This window comes from Homarus americanus, unplaced genomic scaffold (genome assembly GCF_018991925.1).
Source record: "Homarus americanus isolate GMGI-L3 unplaced genomic scaffold, GMGI_Hamer_2.0 scaffold1024, whole genome shotgun sequence".
In the NCBI taxonomy this organism is placed as follows: Eukaryota; Metazoa; Arthropoda; class Malacostraca; order Decapoda; family Nephropidae; genus Homarus; species Homarus americanus.
This window is the reverse complement of record NW_024715228.1, coordinates 10,479,215-10,500,940: the sequence shown is the minus strand read 5'-3', so window position 1 is coordinate 10,500,940 and position 21,726 is coordinate 10,479,215. Positions and strand designations below refer to the sequence as shown.

General features: G+C 36.0%; 1 protein-coding gene across 1 annotated transcript in view; it reads left to right on the top strand.

The window, feature by feature from the left end:
* The window catches only part of LOC121856855, a gene marked incomplete in the record, with an annotated part of 153,543 nt that extends 139,480 nt beyond the window's left edge, over nucleotides 1–14,063 (top strand). The window contains 2 exon segments of the mRNA XM_042352631.1: nucleotides 2,586–2,726; nucleotides 13,071–14,063. Of these exon segments, the coding sequence (XP_042208565.1) occupies nucleotides 2,586–2,726; nucleotides 13,071–13,231 (302 nt within the window).
* Between the last annotated feature and the right edge of the window lie 7,663 nt (nucleotides 14,064–21,726).

Genomic DNA, 21,726 nt, shown 5'->3' with positions numbered 1-21,726 from the left:
CACACACACACACACGCATAGCTCTCCCTCACTCAGTCAGTCTATCTGTAACCACGCTTGTGTTGACATCAGCATTGTAGTTGCAAAAATATTACATTTCCGTGAATGTATTATATCAAGCACAGTATGAATAGAATATCACTAATATAAGAGTACAGTATTTTATCCGAAAACTACTAAAAAAACGAGTAACATCTCTTGAACATCGGAAGGTTAGGTAAAGTCTCTTGTTTTCGTCATGTATTTTATCCTATTTTACATTGAAATACATCACGTTTCAGCAAAACTACTATTTATTGAGAATATATTCATTCAGGCACAGTTTAGGTAAAATATACATGTGCTGTAACATTTTTTTAATTGAAAACGATTCGAAAAACACGTACCCTCTAGCCCTGTTCAAGGAGAAGACTGGGAGGAGCTGTTTGGTGCTTAAGACAATGACAAGGAAAATGATTTTGATGGATTTTAATGAAAATATTCAGAAAGACCCTGGCACTGTCAAGGAAAGTGGCTGCTGAAGGCGTCCGGGACATGGCAGAGGACGAGATTAGGGAACTAATTGAAGAGCACGACACTGAGCTGACCGAGGAGGATCTACAGGAGTTAGTAGACTCAGGCAAGGAAGAGGAAGCGAAAGGGAAAGAGGAAGAGGAAGAGCACCAAGAAATAACATTGGAGAAGTTGGGGGAGATGACCTGGAATATTGAGGCACTGAAAAACCTGGCCTATAGTATGGACCCCTCCATGGTGCGTGCCCTGAAATTCATGCGAGGGATGGATGACGTTTTCGCTCCATACAAAAACATCATGGAAGAAATGAATGAAAGAGACGACAACTCCCCATCACCATGTTCTTTGATCACCGAAGGAGAGATTTAACACCAATCACTGGCGGCATTGAGGAAGCAGCTGAATCCACCGTCGCCCCCACTTAACCACCTGTTATGGAATTGAGTGACGATGAGCCCTATGACCCCCGTCATGTTGCCGAGGATAGGAACTGTACAGTAAAGTGAAATTTTTATCTCTTTTTTTTTTTAATAGCTTTTCTTGCCATGTTTATTGTTTGTAAAAATGTACAGCACAGTACAGTTCAATACTGTACATAGGAAGTGGAGGTGCAGTTATTCACAAAACATTTGTGTTTGTTGTCGGCAGTAGTGACGGTGGAGGTGGAGGAGGCGGAGGAGGGAGCGAGTTGGGAGGAGTGGTGACCTTGGACGCGGGAGCAGGGACGAGATGCCAGCCAGTACATTACGGGTGTATTAATTGTTTTCATAGCTATTTTTGCATTTTAATATTAAATACTGTACATTACGTTTCAACAAAACTACCATTTATTTCTGAGAACATGGAAATGTAATATTTTTGCTGAAATGATGCACGTATTACAGTGGAAAGTGACGAAAGTAATGACTCGCTTTCTTTCGTTCAAAAGATGTTACCGTAATCGCTTTTCGAATGGTTTTCAGTTGTGGGATTATAAGGCTAATGATAGGATAGAATATTATTATAATACAGTACGAGTACAGTACAACAGTTTTTTAACTGAAAACCATTCGAAAAGCGATTACGGTAAAATCTTTTGAACAACGAAAGAAAGCGAAAGTCATTGTTCTCATAATTTTATCCTACTTTCCACTGTACAGTAATATGTACGTCATTTCAGCCAAAATATTACATTTCCATATTTATTTCTGAGAATATATTCATTCAGTCACAGTTAAGGTAAAATATACTTGTGATGTAATATTTTAATGAAAATACGGTATCGTAGTTTTCTTTTGTATCAAATTTAATTTACAAAGATTGATGTTTCAAATGTAATGAACAAAAATTTATGTACAGTATCTATAAATAAACTTTAACAAATGAATACTTTGTTTTACATCGTCCTGTGTATACCATACCATGGATTTGGCTACTTTGGGCTAGCTATGATGACACAAGAGATCTGCCCTGGCAACTGTACCGACACTCACAGCTGGTGGTGCGTTGGTGCGTCGTTTCCATTGTTTACTGGTAGTTACTGGTAAATATTTTTCAACCTAACGAAACTATTACCCTTTTAGAGGTCGACCCCCAATTTTTTGCAAAATAATTTGGTCTTAAAAACTCGAACTACACACAGGTATATACGGTAAATAAGGACATGGGGGGCCAGGGGTTTTTTAGGGGGGGCAGCAAAAGTACACGGAAGTTTAACATTCACGGGTATCTCTGTTACCTAACCCCCGCGTATGTTAAGGGCCGACTGTACTTCATTACTGCCCACCACTGGAAATCTATATGTTTTTAATTTATTGTTTAATTTATAATACATTCCCTAAATACTGTTGTCACATTAATTGTTTATTTATTAAATATATTCATTATGTGTTTCAAATGTTTATACAGAGAAATTAATAATATTATGGGGCAGTAGGATAATGTACCGTTACGTGTAAATATCAACTTCCTATTTAACAGGAATTTCTATGATCCAGTGCTGCCCTGGTTACAAGGTTGCCTGATAAGAGAGGGTCAACCTGTATTAGGCATCATCATTGTCTGCTATGTGTTACAGTTCCATTATTTTACAGACTCACAACTAGAGGAAGATGAGCAAGGAGACAGTAAGGCTTGTCATCATGTCAGTACGAAAACAACACGACGTGCTAGCGAAATCCTCGATGATGATCTCTTTGAAGATGATGTCCTTTCAGTAATAGATGAAGTGGAATGTGAGTAAATTAAAGTTTCAATCAGAGAATTTAACATTTTAGTTAGCCACTCGTATATCCCCAATAGTTTTTACTCAATTGTGAAAGATATATTAATTTAGGTTTTGTCTCGTACAAATTAGAAATTACTTGAAGCATATAAACAATGGTTAAATCAGAAATTTGATCATATGGGAATATTTAGACAGTAAATTGGTTGACCGTGTTTGTCCACCTAATGTTAATTTTGAAAAGAGACAACCCCCGAGGTCATTGGTAGTTTTAATCCTCTCACCAGACACTCTGAGGTTATGGATAGGTTCCGTTCCTGGAGCCTGTCTAAGCCAGAAGTGACCCTTCCATAGGTAATCATTGTAAACACAGAAAAAAGGCATTTAGTTGAAGAGAGTCTCAAGCAAGATGTTACCTCCACTGGATGGTGCACATAAAACTAGTTTCATTACCTTCAATTATGTTCAATAATAGTTAAAATGACTAAAAAATTTAATATTAAAATTTTAAAATTATTGAATAGTATAAACTTCTTGATATTTGCTAAAATGGTAAGGAATTTAAGCCCTAGAACCGATTACTGCATTGGCGGACTAATACTACAGCTGGTGGACCGTCAAATGCAAGCGAAAACATGTTCAGGTCGGCTCGTAAGAAACTCATTAATCGAGGGATTGCTCGTTAACCGAAGTTAAGATTCTTAAGGAAGGTAACTCGTTAACCGAAATCTCGTTAACCGAGGCGCTCATTAACCGAAAGACCACTGTATTGTATTTTATTGTAGAATTTTTTTTTTTTTTTTTATTTATTTATTTTTTTTTTTTTTTTTTATTTATTTTTTTTTTTTATCTATTTCGGACTTACGACCTGGATTTGGGTCCGTATCCCCGTCGTAAGTCGGGGAGCACTTGTAGTGTCCTTCCTCTTCTTTGCTCTTCGTGACGTGTTGTAGCAAACGTGCCACTGCTTCTGTGCTTTCTTCTTGCCAGGTGTTGTGGTAAGGTGGAAGGAAAGTGGCGACCTCTGAGGCAGAGAGGTGTGTCACGAGCTGGATTACGAGGTGTTACATGTCATTCTTGCCAGTATGTCTGAAACATCTTCCTCACCACTTCAACAAGAAGATGAAGTATTCTGATCTTAGAGTGGATCATTAACCGACTCAGAAAAATCATCTGGGGTAAGCTCTGATGTAGGCTCGTACTCGACGGTGAGTTCCAAGTATTCCGCCTCAGTCCGCCTTGAGCGAGAGCATTACTCACTTGGTGATGAACACTGTCGCCACTGTGGCATGCAGATCGTAGAGCTATGTGGCCCGGGAAGCAGCATTACCAGCAGGCAAGAAGGGGGTGATAATGTAGCTCAAAGCCGCATCTCGCTACTACCACAAATATGAGTTCAGGACAATGCTAAATCTAGTCTCTTCCTTTTACGGGATTAGCGCAGGTCGTGGCTGGTCACCAATCCCGCATAAGTACAGTGGTCCCTCGGTCAATGAACACAATTCCTTCCACAGAGTTGTTCATTAACCGAATCCATTATTTCAATGGGATATTGGTTCCAGCTGACAGAAAAGTACATACAAAGTAAAGTCAGAAACACTCCTAAAATTCCCCTAAATCGCCCTTAAAACGCTATACTATATATACAGCTCCTCCCTGACATATGACAGGGTTAAGGACCCAAATCCAGGTCGTAAGTCGAAATGGTCCTAAGTCGAAAATTTTTAAATTATACATATAAAATCTAAAATGGGTGTCTCTTTTTCTTCTCAGCACCACAAACTCACTTTTAAGCTTGCCAGCCATTTTAAAGTGAATTACAAACGAAAATTTTCTTTGTGTACTGACGTTGGGACTCGAAAATACGTAATTTGACAAAGTTTTGGTACGACTGAGGCAGGTCGTAAGTGCGGGTGGTCGTAAGTCGAGTAGGTCGTAAGTCGGGGAGGAGCTGTATACGTACATGTACACACTTACTCTTAAATCACTACTGTAATATGATACAGGTGATTAATTTGTATCTCTTGTGCAAAATATATGACATTTATATTAAAATTATTCACTGTCTTGCAAGGATTCCAGCAATGCAAATTATATTCTTGTAACTTTAGTCTGAGATATTATATAAGATAAAAACTGTAAGCCTAAAACCCTGGCTGGGCAGATGGAGGAGAGGGAGGGAGGGAGCGAGCAAGTGTGCGTGAGGGGGGGAGCGGGAGGTGAGGTGATATGTTTGACAGTTGGCGCCCAAGGTCTAATGTGTGTTTATTTATCAGTCCCTAAGTGACTAAGCTTTTCTCTTATAAAATGCCAGTGAAACGTCCTGGGAGAATATAATTTACAATGCTGTAATTCTTATAAGATACGGATTAATTTGAATATAAACAAGCTACAATTTGCACTGACATAACAATATTAGTACCCTAATAATTTAGTACATGTACTGTACAGTACAGGTTTGTACTTAGGTCATTTATTTCTTTTACAATTCTTTTAATATGGTGTGTGCATGTAAATGAATGAAAATAAATGAAAAATGTATGTAAATCTAACCAAAAATACAGTTGAAATACAGTTACATTATAAAATGTACTACAGTACACCAATGTACTAAAAATTTTATCTCTTGTGCAAAATATGACGTTTATATTCAAATTATTCGCTGTCTTGCAAAATTCTAGCGATGCAAATTATATTTGCCTAACTTTAGTCTGAGATGTTATATAAGATAAACACTTAAAGCCTACTGTATAACCACCAAACCTTTGTGGGGGGGAGGGAGGGAGGGAGGGGTGACAGTGACGTGTTTGACAGTTAGTGCCGCCGAAGGTCTACTGAAGTATTTAGTTGTTTATTTATGCCCTTTAGATTGAGTTTATGGTTTTGCTTGTAAAATATCATAGAAGTGACAGGGGAGAATATAATTTACATTGCTGGCATTCTTATAAGATAGTGATAAATTTGAATGTAAACATGCGATAGTTTGTACAAGACAAAAAATTTAGGAATCATTTTGTTCATTACAGTCGGCCCTTAACATACGCGGGGGTTAGGTAACAGAGATACTCGTGAATGTTAAAAATCTGTGTACTTTTGCCCTTTAAAAAACCTGTTTATGTCCTTTTACTGTATATACCTGTGTGTAGTTTGAGTTTTTAAGACCAAATTATTTGGCAAAAAATTGGGGGTCGACCTCTAAACGGCTAATAGTTTCGTTAGGTTGAAAAACACTTTACCAGTAACTACCAGTAAACAATGGAAACGACGCACCAACGCACCACCAGCTGTGAGTGTCGGTACAGTTGCCAGTGCAGATCTCTTGCGTCATCATAGCAAGCCCAAAGTAGCCAAATGCATGGTATGGTATGCACAGGATGATGTAAAACAAACTATTAATTTTTTAAAGTTTATTTATAGATACTGTACATAAATTTTTTTTCATTACATTTGAAACATCAATCTTTGTTAATTAAATTTGAAACAAAAGAAAACTACGATACCGTATTTTCATTAAAATATTACATCACAAGTATATTTTACCTTAACTGTGACTGAATGAATATATTCTCAGAAATATATATGAAAATGTAATATTTTGGCTGAAATGACGTACATATTACAGTGGAAAGTGGGATAAAATCATGACGAAAACAATGACTTTCGCTTTCTTTCGTTGTTCAAAAGATTTTACCGTAATCACTTTTTGAATGGTTTTCAGTAAAAAAAAATGTTGTACTGTACTGTATTACAATAATATTCTATCCTATCATTAGGCTCATAATCCCACAACTGAAAACCATTCAAAAAGCTATTACGGTAACATCTTTTGAACGAAAGAAAGAGAAAGTCATTGCTTTCGTCACAATTTTATCCCACTTTCCACTGTAATACGTACGTCATTTCAGCAAAAATATTAGATTTCCATATTCTCAGAAATAAATAGTAGTTTTTTGAAACATAATGTACAGTATTTAATATTAAAATGCAAAAAGAGCTATAAAAACAAATAATACTGCACACCCGTAATGTACTGGCTGGCATCTCCACTCGTCCCTGCTCCCACCAGTCACCCCCTCCCCACTCTATCCCTCCGCCTCCTCCGCATCGTCACTACTATTGTATTACAATACAGTGACCCCTCGTTTAACGAACGCCTCGGTTAACGAAATTTCGGTTAACGAACTGCCTTCCATAAGGATCTTCAATTCGGTTAATGAACAAAAATTCGGTCAACGAATTTCTTACGAACCGACCTCAACATGTTTTCGCTTGCACTGACTGGGCAACCAGCTTTAGTACCAGTCAGCCAATACATTAATCGGTTCTAGGGCTTAAATTCCTTACTATTTTAGTAAATATCAAGAAGTTTATACTATTCAATAATTTTAAAAGTTTAATATTCAATTTTTTAGTCATTTTAACAATTATTTAACATAATTGTAGGTAAAGTGACTAGTTTAATGCGCGGCATCCAGCCTCTTAACACAGCAAACAGGCGTTAGTCTCTCTCTGTTTTCACTGGAGGTAACATCTTGCTTGACACTCTCTTCAACTAAACGCTTTTTTTCTGTGTTTCCAAGCAAATTATTGGTCATTTTGAAATTTATTTTACATATTGGCAATATATAATGCAGTGCAGTGTTGATTTAAAGAAAATAATCTTGAATTACACCAAGAGAGCTAAAATTTTATGGGTGAAATGGCGCCATGGGGTGACTTCTCTTCCACCCCAATGCCTTCTCTTTTTCCTTCTCCTCCAACCCCATTCTAAATCCCATCATCATCATCCAGGAGCCTTCTACATACACACCTCAAAGTAAGTGAACTTTTCTACCATTTTTGTTGAATTTAGGAAATTTTCGGTGAGCTGGAACCAATTACCCAAAAACCCATTGAAACAGTGGTTTCGGTTAACGAACGACCTTCTGGAACGGATTGAGTTCGTTAAACGAGGGGTCACTGTAATATTCTATCCTAATTCACTTGAATAAATACGAAGATACCATATTTCTGAATATTTTCATTAAAATCCATCAAAATCATTTTCCTTGTCATCGTCTTAAGCACCAAACAGCTCCTCCCAGTCTTCTCCTTGAACAGGGCTAGAGGGTACGTGTTTTTCGAATCGTTTTCAGTTAAAAAAATATTACATCACATGTATAATTTACCTAAACTGCGCCTGAATGAATATATTCTCAGAAATAAATAGTAGTTTTGCTGAAACGTGATGTATTTCAATGTAAAATAGGATAAAATACACGACAAAAATAAAAGGCTTTACCTAACTTTCCGATGTTCAAGAGATGTTACTCGTTTTTTTAATAGTTTTCGGTTAAAATACTGTTATATTAGTGATATTCTATTCGTACTGTGCTTGATATAATACATTCACGGAAATGTAATATTTTTGCAACTACTGTACAATGCTAATGCCAACACAAGCGTGGTTACAGCGAGACTGACTGAGTGAGGGAGAGCTATGCGTGTGTGTGTGTGAGGTTGCGGGAGCGGGCGGTGTCCCGTGTTCGGTGCCGCGCACGAGTTGAATCACGCGCTATTTGAATGTACAGTCATGCGCCGGTTAACGTCCTAGATACGTTCTTGGAAACGCGACGTTAACCGAAATGGACGTTGTCCGATCATCACATATACTTTTTATTTATACTTAGGTGTATGTGGAATACTATATACGTACATATACACTTTTACTCTTAAATCACTACTGTAATGTGATACAGGTGATTAATTTTTATCTCTTGTGCAAAATACATGACGTTTATATTAAAATTATTCACTGTTTTACAAGGATTCCAGCAACGCCAAGCAGATGGGGGAAAGAGAGGGTGGGAGCGAGCGAAGGGGCGTGGGGGGAGGGGAGGTAGTACGTTTGACAGTTGGCACAGGCCCAGGTCTAACGTGTGTATATTTATCAGTTCTTAGGTGACTAAGCTTCTCTCTTATAAAAAGCCAGTGAAATGACCTGGGTGAATATAATTAACATAGCTGGGATTCTTGTAACATACTGATTAATTTGAATATAAACATGCTATAATGTGCACTAGACAAAACAATTTTAGTACCATAATCAAATTAGTACATGTGCACTCCAGCTTTGCACTAAGAAATCTATGTAAATCTACCCAAAAATACAGTTGAAAAACTTTTTTATAAAATGTACTACAGTACTGTACACTAATGTACAACAATTTTTATCTCTTGAGCAAAATATATGACGTTTATATTCAAATTATTTGCTGTCTTGCAAGGATTCCAGCAATGCAAATTATAATCTCCTAACTTTAGTCTGAGATATTATATAAGATAAAAACTGTAAGCCTAAAAGCCTGGCTGGCGGGGGGGACTAACGGTGCCAGCCACGCCACCCAGCGAGGGGGTGGGAGGGGGGGGTTGAGTTGATAAGTTTGAGGTGAAGATCTCTTGTGTGTTTATTTAACAGTCCTACTAAGCTTCTCTCATTTTAAAAAGCCAGTGATATGACCTAGGAAAATATAATTAACATAGCTGGGATCCTTGTAAGATACTGATTTATTTGAATATAAACATGTTGTAATTCGCACTAGAAATAACAATTTTAGTACCATAATCAAATTAGTACATATGCACTCCAGCTTTGCATTCAGGTCATTTATTTATTTTACGTTTCTTTTAGTATGGTGTGTGCATGTAAATGGATGAAAATAAATGAAGAAATTTATGTAAATCTACCCAAAAGTAGAAAAACTTTTTATAAAATGTACTACAGTATTGTGCACTAATGTACTACATTTTTTATATCCAGCAAAATATATGACGCTTATATTCAAATTAATCTCTGTCTTGCAAGAATTTCAGCAATGCAAATTATATTATCCTAACTTTAGTCTGAGATATTATATAAAATAAAAATAAAGAAATCACCAATCTTTTATCTTGAACACGAGGGTGGTGGGAAGAGGGGGGGGGAGGTGGCTGGAGGTGAGGTGACAGAATGTCTGGCGGCGTTTGTTTGTTTATTTATTTGAGATAAGATTTGACAGTTGGCGCTGAAAGCCTGCCTGGGTGTTTATTTATCATTACTTAAGAGTGACTAAGCTCTTCTCATAATTTGCCACCCAAACGACCTGGGTGAATATAACTTACATTGGAGGGATTCTTGTAAGATAGTAATTTATTTGAATACCTGTATAAACAATCTATATTGTACAGTACAGGTTGGCACTTAAGTCCATTGTTAACCGAAGGACCACTGTATTGCAGTGTACTTGTACTGTAATATTATTCAAATTCACTAGATAAAGTACACAACTAATGGTTGGTAAAACTTGTCAAGTAAGTGAGTGTCAAGTCTGTCAGTATGAGTGGCGTGAGTGCTTGTGTCCCCATCATAGGAGTCCGTTTTTCTCGCTTCAGGACCGTTCTCTCGCTTCAGGACGCCTGAGTCCGTTTTCTCTTAATCTTAGAGTGCAGTGCACCAGAGACTTCATTATTCCTTAGTAATGACACATAATTTGAAATTGCAACCCCAATTTCAACTGGGGTTGCAATTGTTGAGGCAACTAGATATGTCTGATTACAGCAAATGTGTTATTGTCAATTTGTAGGTGAAAGATTTTATCCTCAATAGATGTAGGTTAACATTACACCTGGAGCCACCTAGTACGAAGTCCTCCGTAAACTTCCTGACCTCTCGTATGTCTATGGGAAAGGGTCAGAAGGGGCGTGATTGCTGCCCGTATCATCATTGGGTATGACTTTGCTTGGGAGATTGGTATCCCCGCATCCCCTGAGCAACGCTCTTGTGCATTATGCAGAAGACCCGACAGCCGCCCATATCCACTACCTCCTAAGATGTCCCCACACAGCTTCCGTGATGCCTGCTGAACCACCATTCCACGGGACCCCTGATGGAGAACCACGATGATCCTACCCATACTGGCCAGATATTATGTAAATATCATTGATAATAATGTTCAAAGGAATGTCCTTCCTTCCTTAGGCTTTAGTAAGCCCCTTTATAATATTTATACTGTATATACTTGTGACACTTGCCAGATGCTTCTGGTGTTATTGTACAGGGGTACCTAGTGACAGCACTAGGATCCCGCTTCCTCTATCAAGGAATAAACAATTGAAATTGAAATTACACCTGGAGCCAAATGCTTACTAAAGCCGAAGGAAGGATATTACTGTAACACATAATATCTGGCCAGTACGGGAAGGATCATCTTGTCTCCGTCAGGGTCAGGGGTGGTCCAGCAGGTGTCATTGAAGTTTTTATTTTGAGGGGGGGGGGGCCACGGACGTATATGCGATTGGACGTTGTTATGAGCTAACAGCGCAACTGTATATATATATATATATATATATATATATATATATATATATATATATATATATATATATATATATATATATATATATATATATATATATATATATATATATATATATATATATATATATATATATATATATATATATATATATATATATATATATATATATATATATATGCTAATAACCACAAGGAAAAGAAAGAAAACCACGAAGTTCCCAAAGCGCTTTAGGTATGATTCACATCTTCAGGGGTGAGTACAGACTAGAGAAAGTCATACAAATCCAAGGTGTATATATATGGGAGGGTGAGACCAGGTCCAATGGTCAGGTACCAGGTAACGCACCTAATGCCACACCTTATATTATATATATATATATATATATATATATATATATATATAGGTTAACAACTAATCCGTTCAGAAGGTCGTCGTTAACCAAACGTTAGTTAACAAACCATTGTTTCAATGGGTTTTGGGTATTGGTTCCAGCTCACCAAAATTTCTAACTTCAACAAAATGGCATATATATATATATATATACATACATACATATATACAGATAGACCCCGACTTACGACGGGTTAGGGACTCAAATCTAGGTCAAGTCCGACATGGTCGTAAGTCCGACATACAGATAAAATTTTTTTTTTTTTTTTTTTTTTTTTTTTTTTAAATAAATAATCTACAATGAAATACAGTACAGTAAAAGTAATGAATAATGAGGAATGGATACAGTACAGTGAAAGTAATATATAATAAGGAATGGTTACAGTGTGACTGAGCACTTACCTTTAATGTAGTCAGCTGAATGCACACGGGGCCCCCATAATTTTCTAATGATACATGGAGACTAAATTAACTGGAAACGTTTCGGTATAGAAAATGTGTGTCATTTTGAAAAAAAAAAAAATTTTTAAAAATGGTCACAACTGCGGCGGTCGTAAGTCGAAGCAGTCGTAAGTCGGGGTCTAGCTGTATATATATATGTACACACATTATAGTCTGGGTTGACGCGGTCAATTAAACCCATGGAGGTCCTCGCATAACGCAAAACGCGTAAATAAAATAACAGAACATATGGGATTAATTGAAATAGAGACTAGGCCGACCCCCAGACTACCCTTTTTTCGACACAATACGTACGTTGTAGTAAAAATAACATCTTAATTTTATGATGGTATGCACACACAATTAATATTTAAGAGAAATATCAATAATATTAGGTTTTTAACACTTACGTTAGTAGAAGAGATGGCTGGGCACACGGGGATGGGGGGTTGGTTCCGAGGCAGAGGGCAGATTATTGGCCCTCACCAGTATCACCTATCCACCACAGAGGATAGCGGGGCCTCCTTGTCAAACCCCTCAAAGTCCATATCCTCACTATCACTGACTTGGGCTGGCTGTGATGGGTGAAGAACTCGGTAATGTTTGCTGCTGGGCAGGCAAGGTTAAATAGACCAATCACAGCGCGCGGCAGAGGGGGTACGTGGGTGGTAAGGATACGTGGCCCAATCACAGTCCGCGACGTCATCGGCGTGAGTCTCACATCAGCGGTGACGTCAGCGACCAGCCGCTTGCCGCGTAAATTAAGGAATGTAACGCGTAACTAATAATTGGCGCGTCTGGACAGGTGCCGCATTAATAGCCAAACGAGTATAAAATATCTACGTAAACCCAGACTATTTGTTTCTGATTATTTGTCAGAGGATTTTCCCATTGTTATTTATTTGTATGTGTTTTGTGTACACACATACATACAATAATACTGGTAAAGGAAATTTTTGTTTCTAGATTGAATGGCTTCCTGTCCCGGCTGCAAAAATACCGGCAACTTTAAGACTACCCTTCGAAATTCTTGGGTACATCCAGGGTGTCATCCGCAAATTAAAAATCCACAAATTTGAAGGGCATATTATACCTAGTAAAAATGTAGTTAATTTGTACTAGAATGTCTAGATTTATTTCTGGTTCACGTAGACGAATAACCATGCAATATTTTATTTCATCCTCAGCTCAGTATGGTAGCCAGCAAGCACAGTCTGAGATGGCCAGCTCCCAGCCACTCATATGCACAAAAGATGAGATTACACGTAAGAAAGAGGCAGCTCAACGGTTACGTGAAGAGAAACAGAGAGGACGTAATCAGTTGGGAAGATATCGACCTGTTTATTAATCCTTCATCGTGAACTAAAGAATTTTATTTTCATTTACCAAAGTCATAGTAAATATATTATCCTGTTTTTAATCATATTTACATCATAGTTTTTTTATTTTCATACTGAACAGTACAGGTATCACTCTCTTCATGAACGTTCACAGTACAGGTATCACTCGCTTCATGAACGTTGAGGATACAAAAATTTACTTTACAAATTTCCTAAATCTAACACATGCTTTACCTGCCTATATAAATTTGGACTGTAGCAGAAATTCAAATAGCATGCCCCCAGAAGTCAGCTCGGGCAACCATCGTGGAGAGATGGGCAGAGACGTATTCTCGCTCAGTGATTACAACAAACCCCCAGCCCTTTGTATTTCGTTCTGCCATTCCACACCCCTTTGGTGAGCTCTGACTATGCACCCTTAAGGTAATCACTCCCGCTATTCAGTTCATTTGTTTGAACTCACAGCTCTGGGAGGTGAAGAGCTTATTTAAGAGTTACACTTAACACCAAGTTGAACTCGTCCCTGTAGTCACATCCCTCTTGCTACCAGGTCAATCTACACTATGGTTATTATTCATCTCATAATTTGGGGTAGATAAACTTCCTTTATTATTATTTTTTTTACTCAGTTACATGCACGCACACTCCTACATACATAATATGTACAAATATATATACTGTATATATCATAAGGTCTAAAACATAAAGGAATAAACATGTTTGACAGTTAGCGCCGAAGGTCTAGTGAAGTATTTATTTGTTTATTTATGTTTTTTGCTTATAAAATGTCATAGAAGTGACTGGGGAAAATATAATTTACATTGCTGGAATTCTTATAAGATAGTGATTAATTTGAATATAAATATGCTATAGTTTGTACTAGACAAAAATTTTAGTAATCATTTAGTACATTATTTTGAGTACATTTACAGTACAGCTTTGTTCTTAGGACAGTGTAGCGTGCCTAGAGAAACATTATGCGCAAAATTTTAAATATGATGCATCAGATTGACTCGCGCAAAATAGGAAAGATTCGCTTTAAACTAGAACATTGTCCTTAATTGTGGGTGTCGCTTTAAATCGACGTTCTACTGTATTCTTAACAGTAAATGTGAGGAATAAATGAAAATAATACTTCAGATCCTCCACCAATTTTTTGGCACCCTTGGTTCCAAAGCCTTGCCGGATTATCCGTTTTGCCGGACCAGCTGAGGCCACGTAATAATAATTCAACAATACGCCTCTGACCCACTAATGATATACCTTCTGTATCTCTAAAGCACCATGGAACTGCAAGGAACTTAAATTAAATGAATATTAAATGTGGGAAAGCCATAATTTTGAGCAACATTACTGTACACAGTTTGTACTGAAATGTATTACACTATGTGATGTTTATACTCAAATTAATCACTATCTTACAAGAATTCCAGCAATGCCATTTATATTCTGCTAAGTCTAGTCAGCTACATTTTATAAGATAAAAACTTTAAGCCTGAAACTGCCTTCACCCCTGGCTGGGAGGGAGGGAGGGAGGGAAGTTAAGTGCCCCCTCATAATTTTGTCCGGACTAAAGGAGGTGCCGGATCATCAGTTCCCGGAAAATCGGTGATGTACCTGTAATGGAAAAAAATAAATTAAATATTGCATTGTCATTTATTTCTCCTCCCCTACTGTGTGTGATAACTTCTCTTCATGTAAGAAGTGTTTAGTCCTGAGTTTTTGACCTTATACAGTATATTTTTTCACAAATTCCGTTTGAAAAATTGTATGTGCATGTAACAGTAAAAAAACAAAAAAAGAAGAAAAAGAAGAAAATTACATGTCTAACCCAAAATTACGAGTTGGAAAGTAATCGCTGTTGAGTGCTAACTCTGGCATTTTTCTCTCTCTCTACTGGTTCAGTGAACACCTCTTAGGCATTCCCTTGTAAAGTACTTACTGTATATATACTGTACAGTGAGCCCCTCCCATCACCACATGGCACAACATGAATTATCCTTGCCTTCGCCTGCAGTGTCAGTAAACGTTAATTTTTTTATAAGTTTTCTGATTATGGTAGTTTATTTTGGCCCAAAATTTGGGTATTGGGTTGGGATGAAAGACTTTATAATTTGTAAAAAATAAAAAAAAAAAATAAAAAAAATAAAAGTGAGGGGGGGGGTAAATAATTACTACAGTTTGATAAAAAAATTATGCAAAAAGTAGGGGGTTGAGCTACAGTATATACAGGCAGTTTATGAGTTGTGAGTGCTTCACCTATTTGACTTACTGTGTAGGCTGTTACATTACTGTATATCTGTGATAATATTCCTTATTTTTTGTTTACTTGTTTTTCAGTATTTTATATAAGTTTTGTATTTGTAATAGTAGTAACACAAGACTCATCACAATAGCCATATCCCTTTAGCCCTCTCCCAAACACTCCAGGCCAAGTTGTGACAATGTTATGGTTATTTTTCATCTCTAAATTTTGGCTAGATACAGTGAACCCTCAAAGATCTAGACTAAAAGAGGGAGGACCACCTGTCCAAAAAAAGCCGATTGCCCGGATCTTCTGGCGAATATACAAAATGTATTAAAAACTAAAATAATGAAATAAAAAAATACAGTAGTTTCACTTACTCTATGCAGTGGATGGATGAGTTTGTGTTGCCGTGATAGTGGGGACTCGGAACGACTATCATTCTGAGTTAGAGGAGCAGGGATGCCCTTCGTTTTTTTTTAGTAACTGACACTTGAATATTATTGTAACAACAAAATAAGAGAACAGATAAAAAATATCTTCATTGTGACCCTAAATTTTAAAAGATTGAATTATAACTCGTAAATAGTGTTGTCTCAGGATTTTATGATGTCGCTACAAAACAATGGCTGTGATCAATGGCACTTTGTCAACTTCATTGTAAAATAATTGTATTTTTAAAATTAATTTCTCAATCTATTATCCTTCTGTCATTATACTCAACAGTACTGAGAAAGTAACAAACAACTATTATTCTTTACTTTAACCCTTTAGGTGCATAATTAAATTTCGCGCCGGTTCCTGAAAAGTGTCAATTATCCTGCCAAAAATGAATTTCATATAATCACATTTTCTATATGTTTTTCCTAGAGAACTTTTAGTATATTTTCCAAATCTGGAACAAAAATTCACATATGTGTGCAAATTTTAGAGAAAAAATGACATTTATACCCAAAAATGCAGGAAATTGGTATAAATCAATGTCTGGTATATGGCAAATAAATTATATCAATTTGGTTACTAAACAGCAAATTTAGATATGTATTACATATTCAGATAATATCAAACAAAATAGTACAAAAATAAGCTATATTGCATTCAAGAAATACTCCTATACCTCAATACATAATATGTCCGCATGTCGTCTCATTTGGGGAAGTTTTTTCAAGGCCGTGGGATATCCCCGCTTGTCGCATTTAATTAATATAATATTTTGGGCGGGTTTACCCGCATGTCGCATCCAAAGGGTTAAATGCATAATGCTGTAGTTAATTAGCACAAAGAAGATAAACTGCACAGGGGTACCTAGTGACAGCACTAGGATCCCGCTTCCTCTATCAAGGAATAAACAATTGAAATTGATAAACTACAACTCAGTCTCAAATGTATACACACTACACTGCCCTACATATCTTTGTGAAGATGACATGAAGACTTGTATTACAACAACATTGTCAACAAGTGAGGACAATGTTGCTGTTGTAATACCAACATTAACTCGCTCCACAAAAGTCTGTAAGGCAGGGTGTGTACCTTTATAAGCGACAGCCTTTATACGGTGCTTTTACCCTCTAGTTTTTAGGTAAACCAGAAAATTATATAATCTGGCTCTGTTGAGGTACCAAGTTTGCCAGAATAGTGTATACAAACATAAGACAGACTCATCTACAGCACTTATAGGTCTTGATGAAGAAAGTTCAAGATGCACCATACAGTCATCCCTTGGTGATAGGGCACTTGGTTATCGTCAAAATCTGCACACCTGCTGTTATAGTCCATTTTTCAGTCCGAGAATTTTGTTATCACGCAGTTGCCTCCAGGTTTTTTGTTACCCCCTTGCTTCACCTACATCTATTGAGGATAAAATGTTTCACTTACAAATTGACAATAACACATTTGCTGTAATCAGACATATCTAAGTTGCCTCAACAATTGCAACCCCAGTTGCAATTTCAAATTATGTGTCATTACTAAGGAATAACGAAGTCTCGGGTGCACGCTAAAGTTTAGAGAAAACGGAGGACTCGGGAGTTCTGAAGCGATGAGAAAACGGACTCCTTAGATGGGGGACTAAAATAAAGAAAGCATAGCTACATGTTTTGTGGACTACAGTATTTAGTGTACCCTTTTCATCACTTTGTAATAAACCTAGCCATACCTATGTGTGTTTCTGATACTTAGCTTAACATTATCTATATCTTTAGTGGGTCTAAATGATCATAAAATGGGAAAATTGGGGTTGGGTCTTGGGTGCCTGGAACCAATTTGAATAAATCCCATAGGTTCTGTACTTTTGTTATCGCGTTTTTCGTTATCACACACTTGGCGCTGTCCCAATTAGGCGTGATAACCAAGGAATGACTGTACTGTAGTAAGATGATGTTATAATACTCGTAAAAATGCTTTAATTCTGCATGTGGTATACGATACAAGAATTGAAATGCCTGTACAAATGTAAAAAAAATGAAGAGCGCCTTGTGCAAAAAAGCTGCCTTGCTAATGAGTGGTAAACAACAGTCGGAGCTTAGCGGGCCTTTTGTTTTCAAGCATCAGGAACAGGAGGAAAACTTTCTCAGGTTTCTTACAGCATTTTTGCATCCCTATTCAACATGAGCAAGAAAGCAAGTGATGGTAGTATGGTTTCAAAAGCTAATAGAAAGTGTATAAGCTTAGCCGAGAAACTAGATGTGTTAAAATGATATGAAAAAGGAAAGAGGTCTGTGGATATTATATGGAGCAAGCAATAAACATTTTTTCTGAAGTGGATCCATTAACAGAACAAAGCATTAAAATTTAAATAAAGGCAAATGACCTCTACATAAAGATGTATAATGAGAAAAGAAAGCAACTGTGCAAGGTTCTCTTGACAGCTTTATTATCCGAAGGCCTAAACCATCAACTTCAGCTACACCATCAAATACAGCATTATAAGCAACTTCAACATCAACTTCAGGTTCAGTAACAGCTTTATGGAAAGCTACAGTTTCAGCCAGAGTTGAACCTGATGACTTCGTCATCTGAGTAAAAACTCGCACAATATTCATTGGCTGTCCTTATGTTTTAGACTTTACCACCATTGGTGAGTAGAATTTTTGGTTTATATAAGTAAATATTATTTAAAACATATATGAATAGTAAATAAGTGTTGCTTTCAAATTCATACGTAGAGAAATGACGATATGTTTTCACAGGTACGCACTTACTGTTCATACGTTGGCGTTCCCAATCGTCTTGCTTTATTTCTTTACCATTAGTGGTTAACTAATTCTAGTGTTCCATTTATTAACATTAAATAACATTACAGTGATCTCTCGGTTAACGAGCGCCTCGGTTAACGAAATTTTGGTTAACGAAATACCTTCCATAAGATTCTAAACTTCGGTAAATGAGCAATCCCTCGATTAACGAATTCCTTATGAGCGCCCCTCAACATGTTTTCGCTTGCACACTAGCTGTCATATTAGTCCGCCAATACAGTAATCGGTTCTAGGGCTTAAATTCCTTACTATTTTAGTAAATATCAACAAGTTTGTACTATTCATTCAATTATTTTAAAAGTCTTGTATTAAATTTTTTAGTCATTTTAACAATTATTTAACATAATATAAGTACAGGTACAGGGAAACTAGTTTATATATATATATATATATATATATATATATATATATATATATATATATATATATATATATATATATATATATATAAAAAAAAAAAAAAAAAAAAAAAAAAAAATATATATATATATATATATATATAAAAATATATATATATATATATATATATATATATATATATATATATATATATATATATATATATATATATATATATATATATATATATATATATATATATATATATATATATATATATATATATATACAACATGACCCTCGTTTACGAACACCTCAGTTAGCGTAATTTCGATTACGAGCGGCCTTCCATAAGGATCTTCAGAAGTTGCTTGAAAAAAAAATTCGGTTACTTGAAGTTCTTGAACCTCAACATGTTTTCGCTTGCACTGACCGGGCAACCAGCTTTAGTATCAGTCTGCCAATACATTATCGGTTCTAGGGCTTAAATTCCTTACTATTTTAGTAAATATCAAAGAAGTTTATACTATTCAATAATTTAAAAGTTTAATATTCAATTTTTATCATTTTAACAATTATTGAACATAACTGAAAGGTAAAGTGACTAGTTTATCTTGTGACATTCAGCCTCTTAACACAGCAAACAGGCGTTAGTCTCTCTCTGTTTTCACTGGAGGTAACATCTTGCTGAGACTCTCTTCAACTAAATGCTTTTTCTGTGTTTCCAAGCAAATTATTGGTCATTTTGAAATATATATTTTATATTGACAATATATAATGCAGTGCAGTGTTGATTTAAAGAAAATAATCTTGAATTACACCAAAGAGCTAAAATTTTATAGGGAGAAATGCCATAGGGTGACTTCTCTTCCATCCAATGCCTTCTCTTTTCTTCTCCTCCACCCCATTCTAAATCCATTATCATCATCATCATCATCATCATCATCATCATCATCATATCATCATCATCCAGGAGCCTTCTACATACACACCTCAAAGTAAGTGAACTTTTCTACCATTTTTTGAATTTAGAAATTTTGATGAACAATTACCCAAAACCCATTGAAACAATGGTTTGAGTTAACGAACCGGTTAACGAACGACCTTCTGGAGCAGTTGAGTTCGTTGGAGGGGTCACTCTATGTAATTTTGGATCAAACCTCCGCCATGTTGTTATGGCATTGTACAAGATGTGATCATCAAAACATTACGAGTTCTTACCCGCCACCCACCACAGCCGGCCCAAGTCAGTGGTGATAATTATGGACTTATTTGAAGGGTTTGACAAAGAGGCCCTGCAAGCCTCTGTGGTGGATAGTGATACAAGTGATACAGGTGAGGGCCAATAATCTGCCCTCTGCCCTCGGAACCAACATCCGTGTGCCCAGCCATCTTTTCTACTAATGTAAGTGTTAAAAAACTAATATTATTGATATTTCACTTGATTATTATTGTGTGCATACCATCATAAAGTTAAGATAATATTTTTACTACAGCACTGGATGTGAGTTTGGGGAGACCATTAATCCCATACGTTATGTTGTTCACTTCGCTTTTCTCACTTTCCAGCGGTACCCTGTGGGTTGAATTAACAGCGTAAAGTGAGGGTTGATATATATATATATATATAGTTATATTGTTATACAGTCTCTTAATTAACTTTAATAACCAGGTTCTAAGCGCAACCAAACAAAAAAAGATAAATTAAAAGGAATAAAAATAAATAAAGTAAACCTTTAAGAATTTATAAATTAAATATTAACCAATAAAGAGCATCGTGAGCTGTCACAACAAATTGAATAACTGTCGAAACCTTTAAGACACAAATGATACTAAACATAACATAAAAGAATAAAAATAAAGCATTAGATTACGTTAACACTGCATAAACATATAAAATAACTAACACTGAAATTAACTAGCTGAAACAACAATGAATTACTTAAATGTAACTAAGCAACTGATGGACACATAAGAGACATAAATAGGTACTCACATAGATAAACAGGTTGACAACCCTTTATCCGAAAACCGAAAACCTCTAAAACCGAAAGTTTTTGGGGAGCTTTTTTTTTTTTTTTAAACAGGGATTAGCCCACTAGGGCATAAATCACTGATATCCATCGGGGCCCGATGGAAAAATGTAATAATAATTATAATACAGTAATAATAATTATTCATAGTAAATAAGATTTTAATTTAAATACTGTACACCAAAATAAAATAATAATGATAATAATAATAATAGTAATAATAAATTATAATAATAAAATTAATAATAACAATAATAACAATAATACTGTAATAAAATAATAATAATTATAAAGAAATACAAGAATGAAAATGATCAAAGTGAGAAATGCGACCTAGACCTATGAATTATTATTACAGTATTATTATTATTATTTCAGTTATTATTATTATAATATTTTTTTTCCCTCCCAGGCCCGATGTGGGTCAGTGATCTATGCCCGGTGGGTTTATAAAAAAAATCAATGAAACCAAAAATTCCAAAATCCCAAAATGCCCTAACCCCAAGGATTTTGGATAAGGATTGTCAAGCTGTACCACAGTGGTGACAGGAACAATCACAGAAATAAAATGAAGTATAAGTAACTGGTGACAAGTTTCACTCAAAAGAATGTGAACTAAATGACAAGGA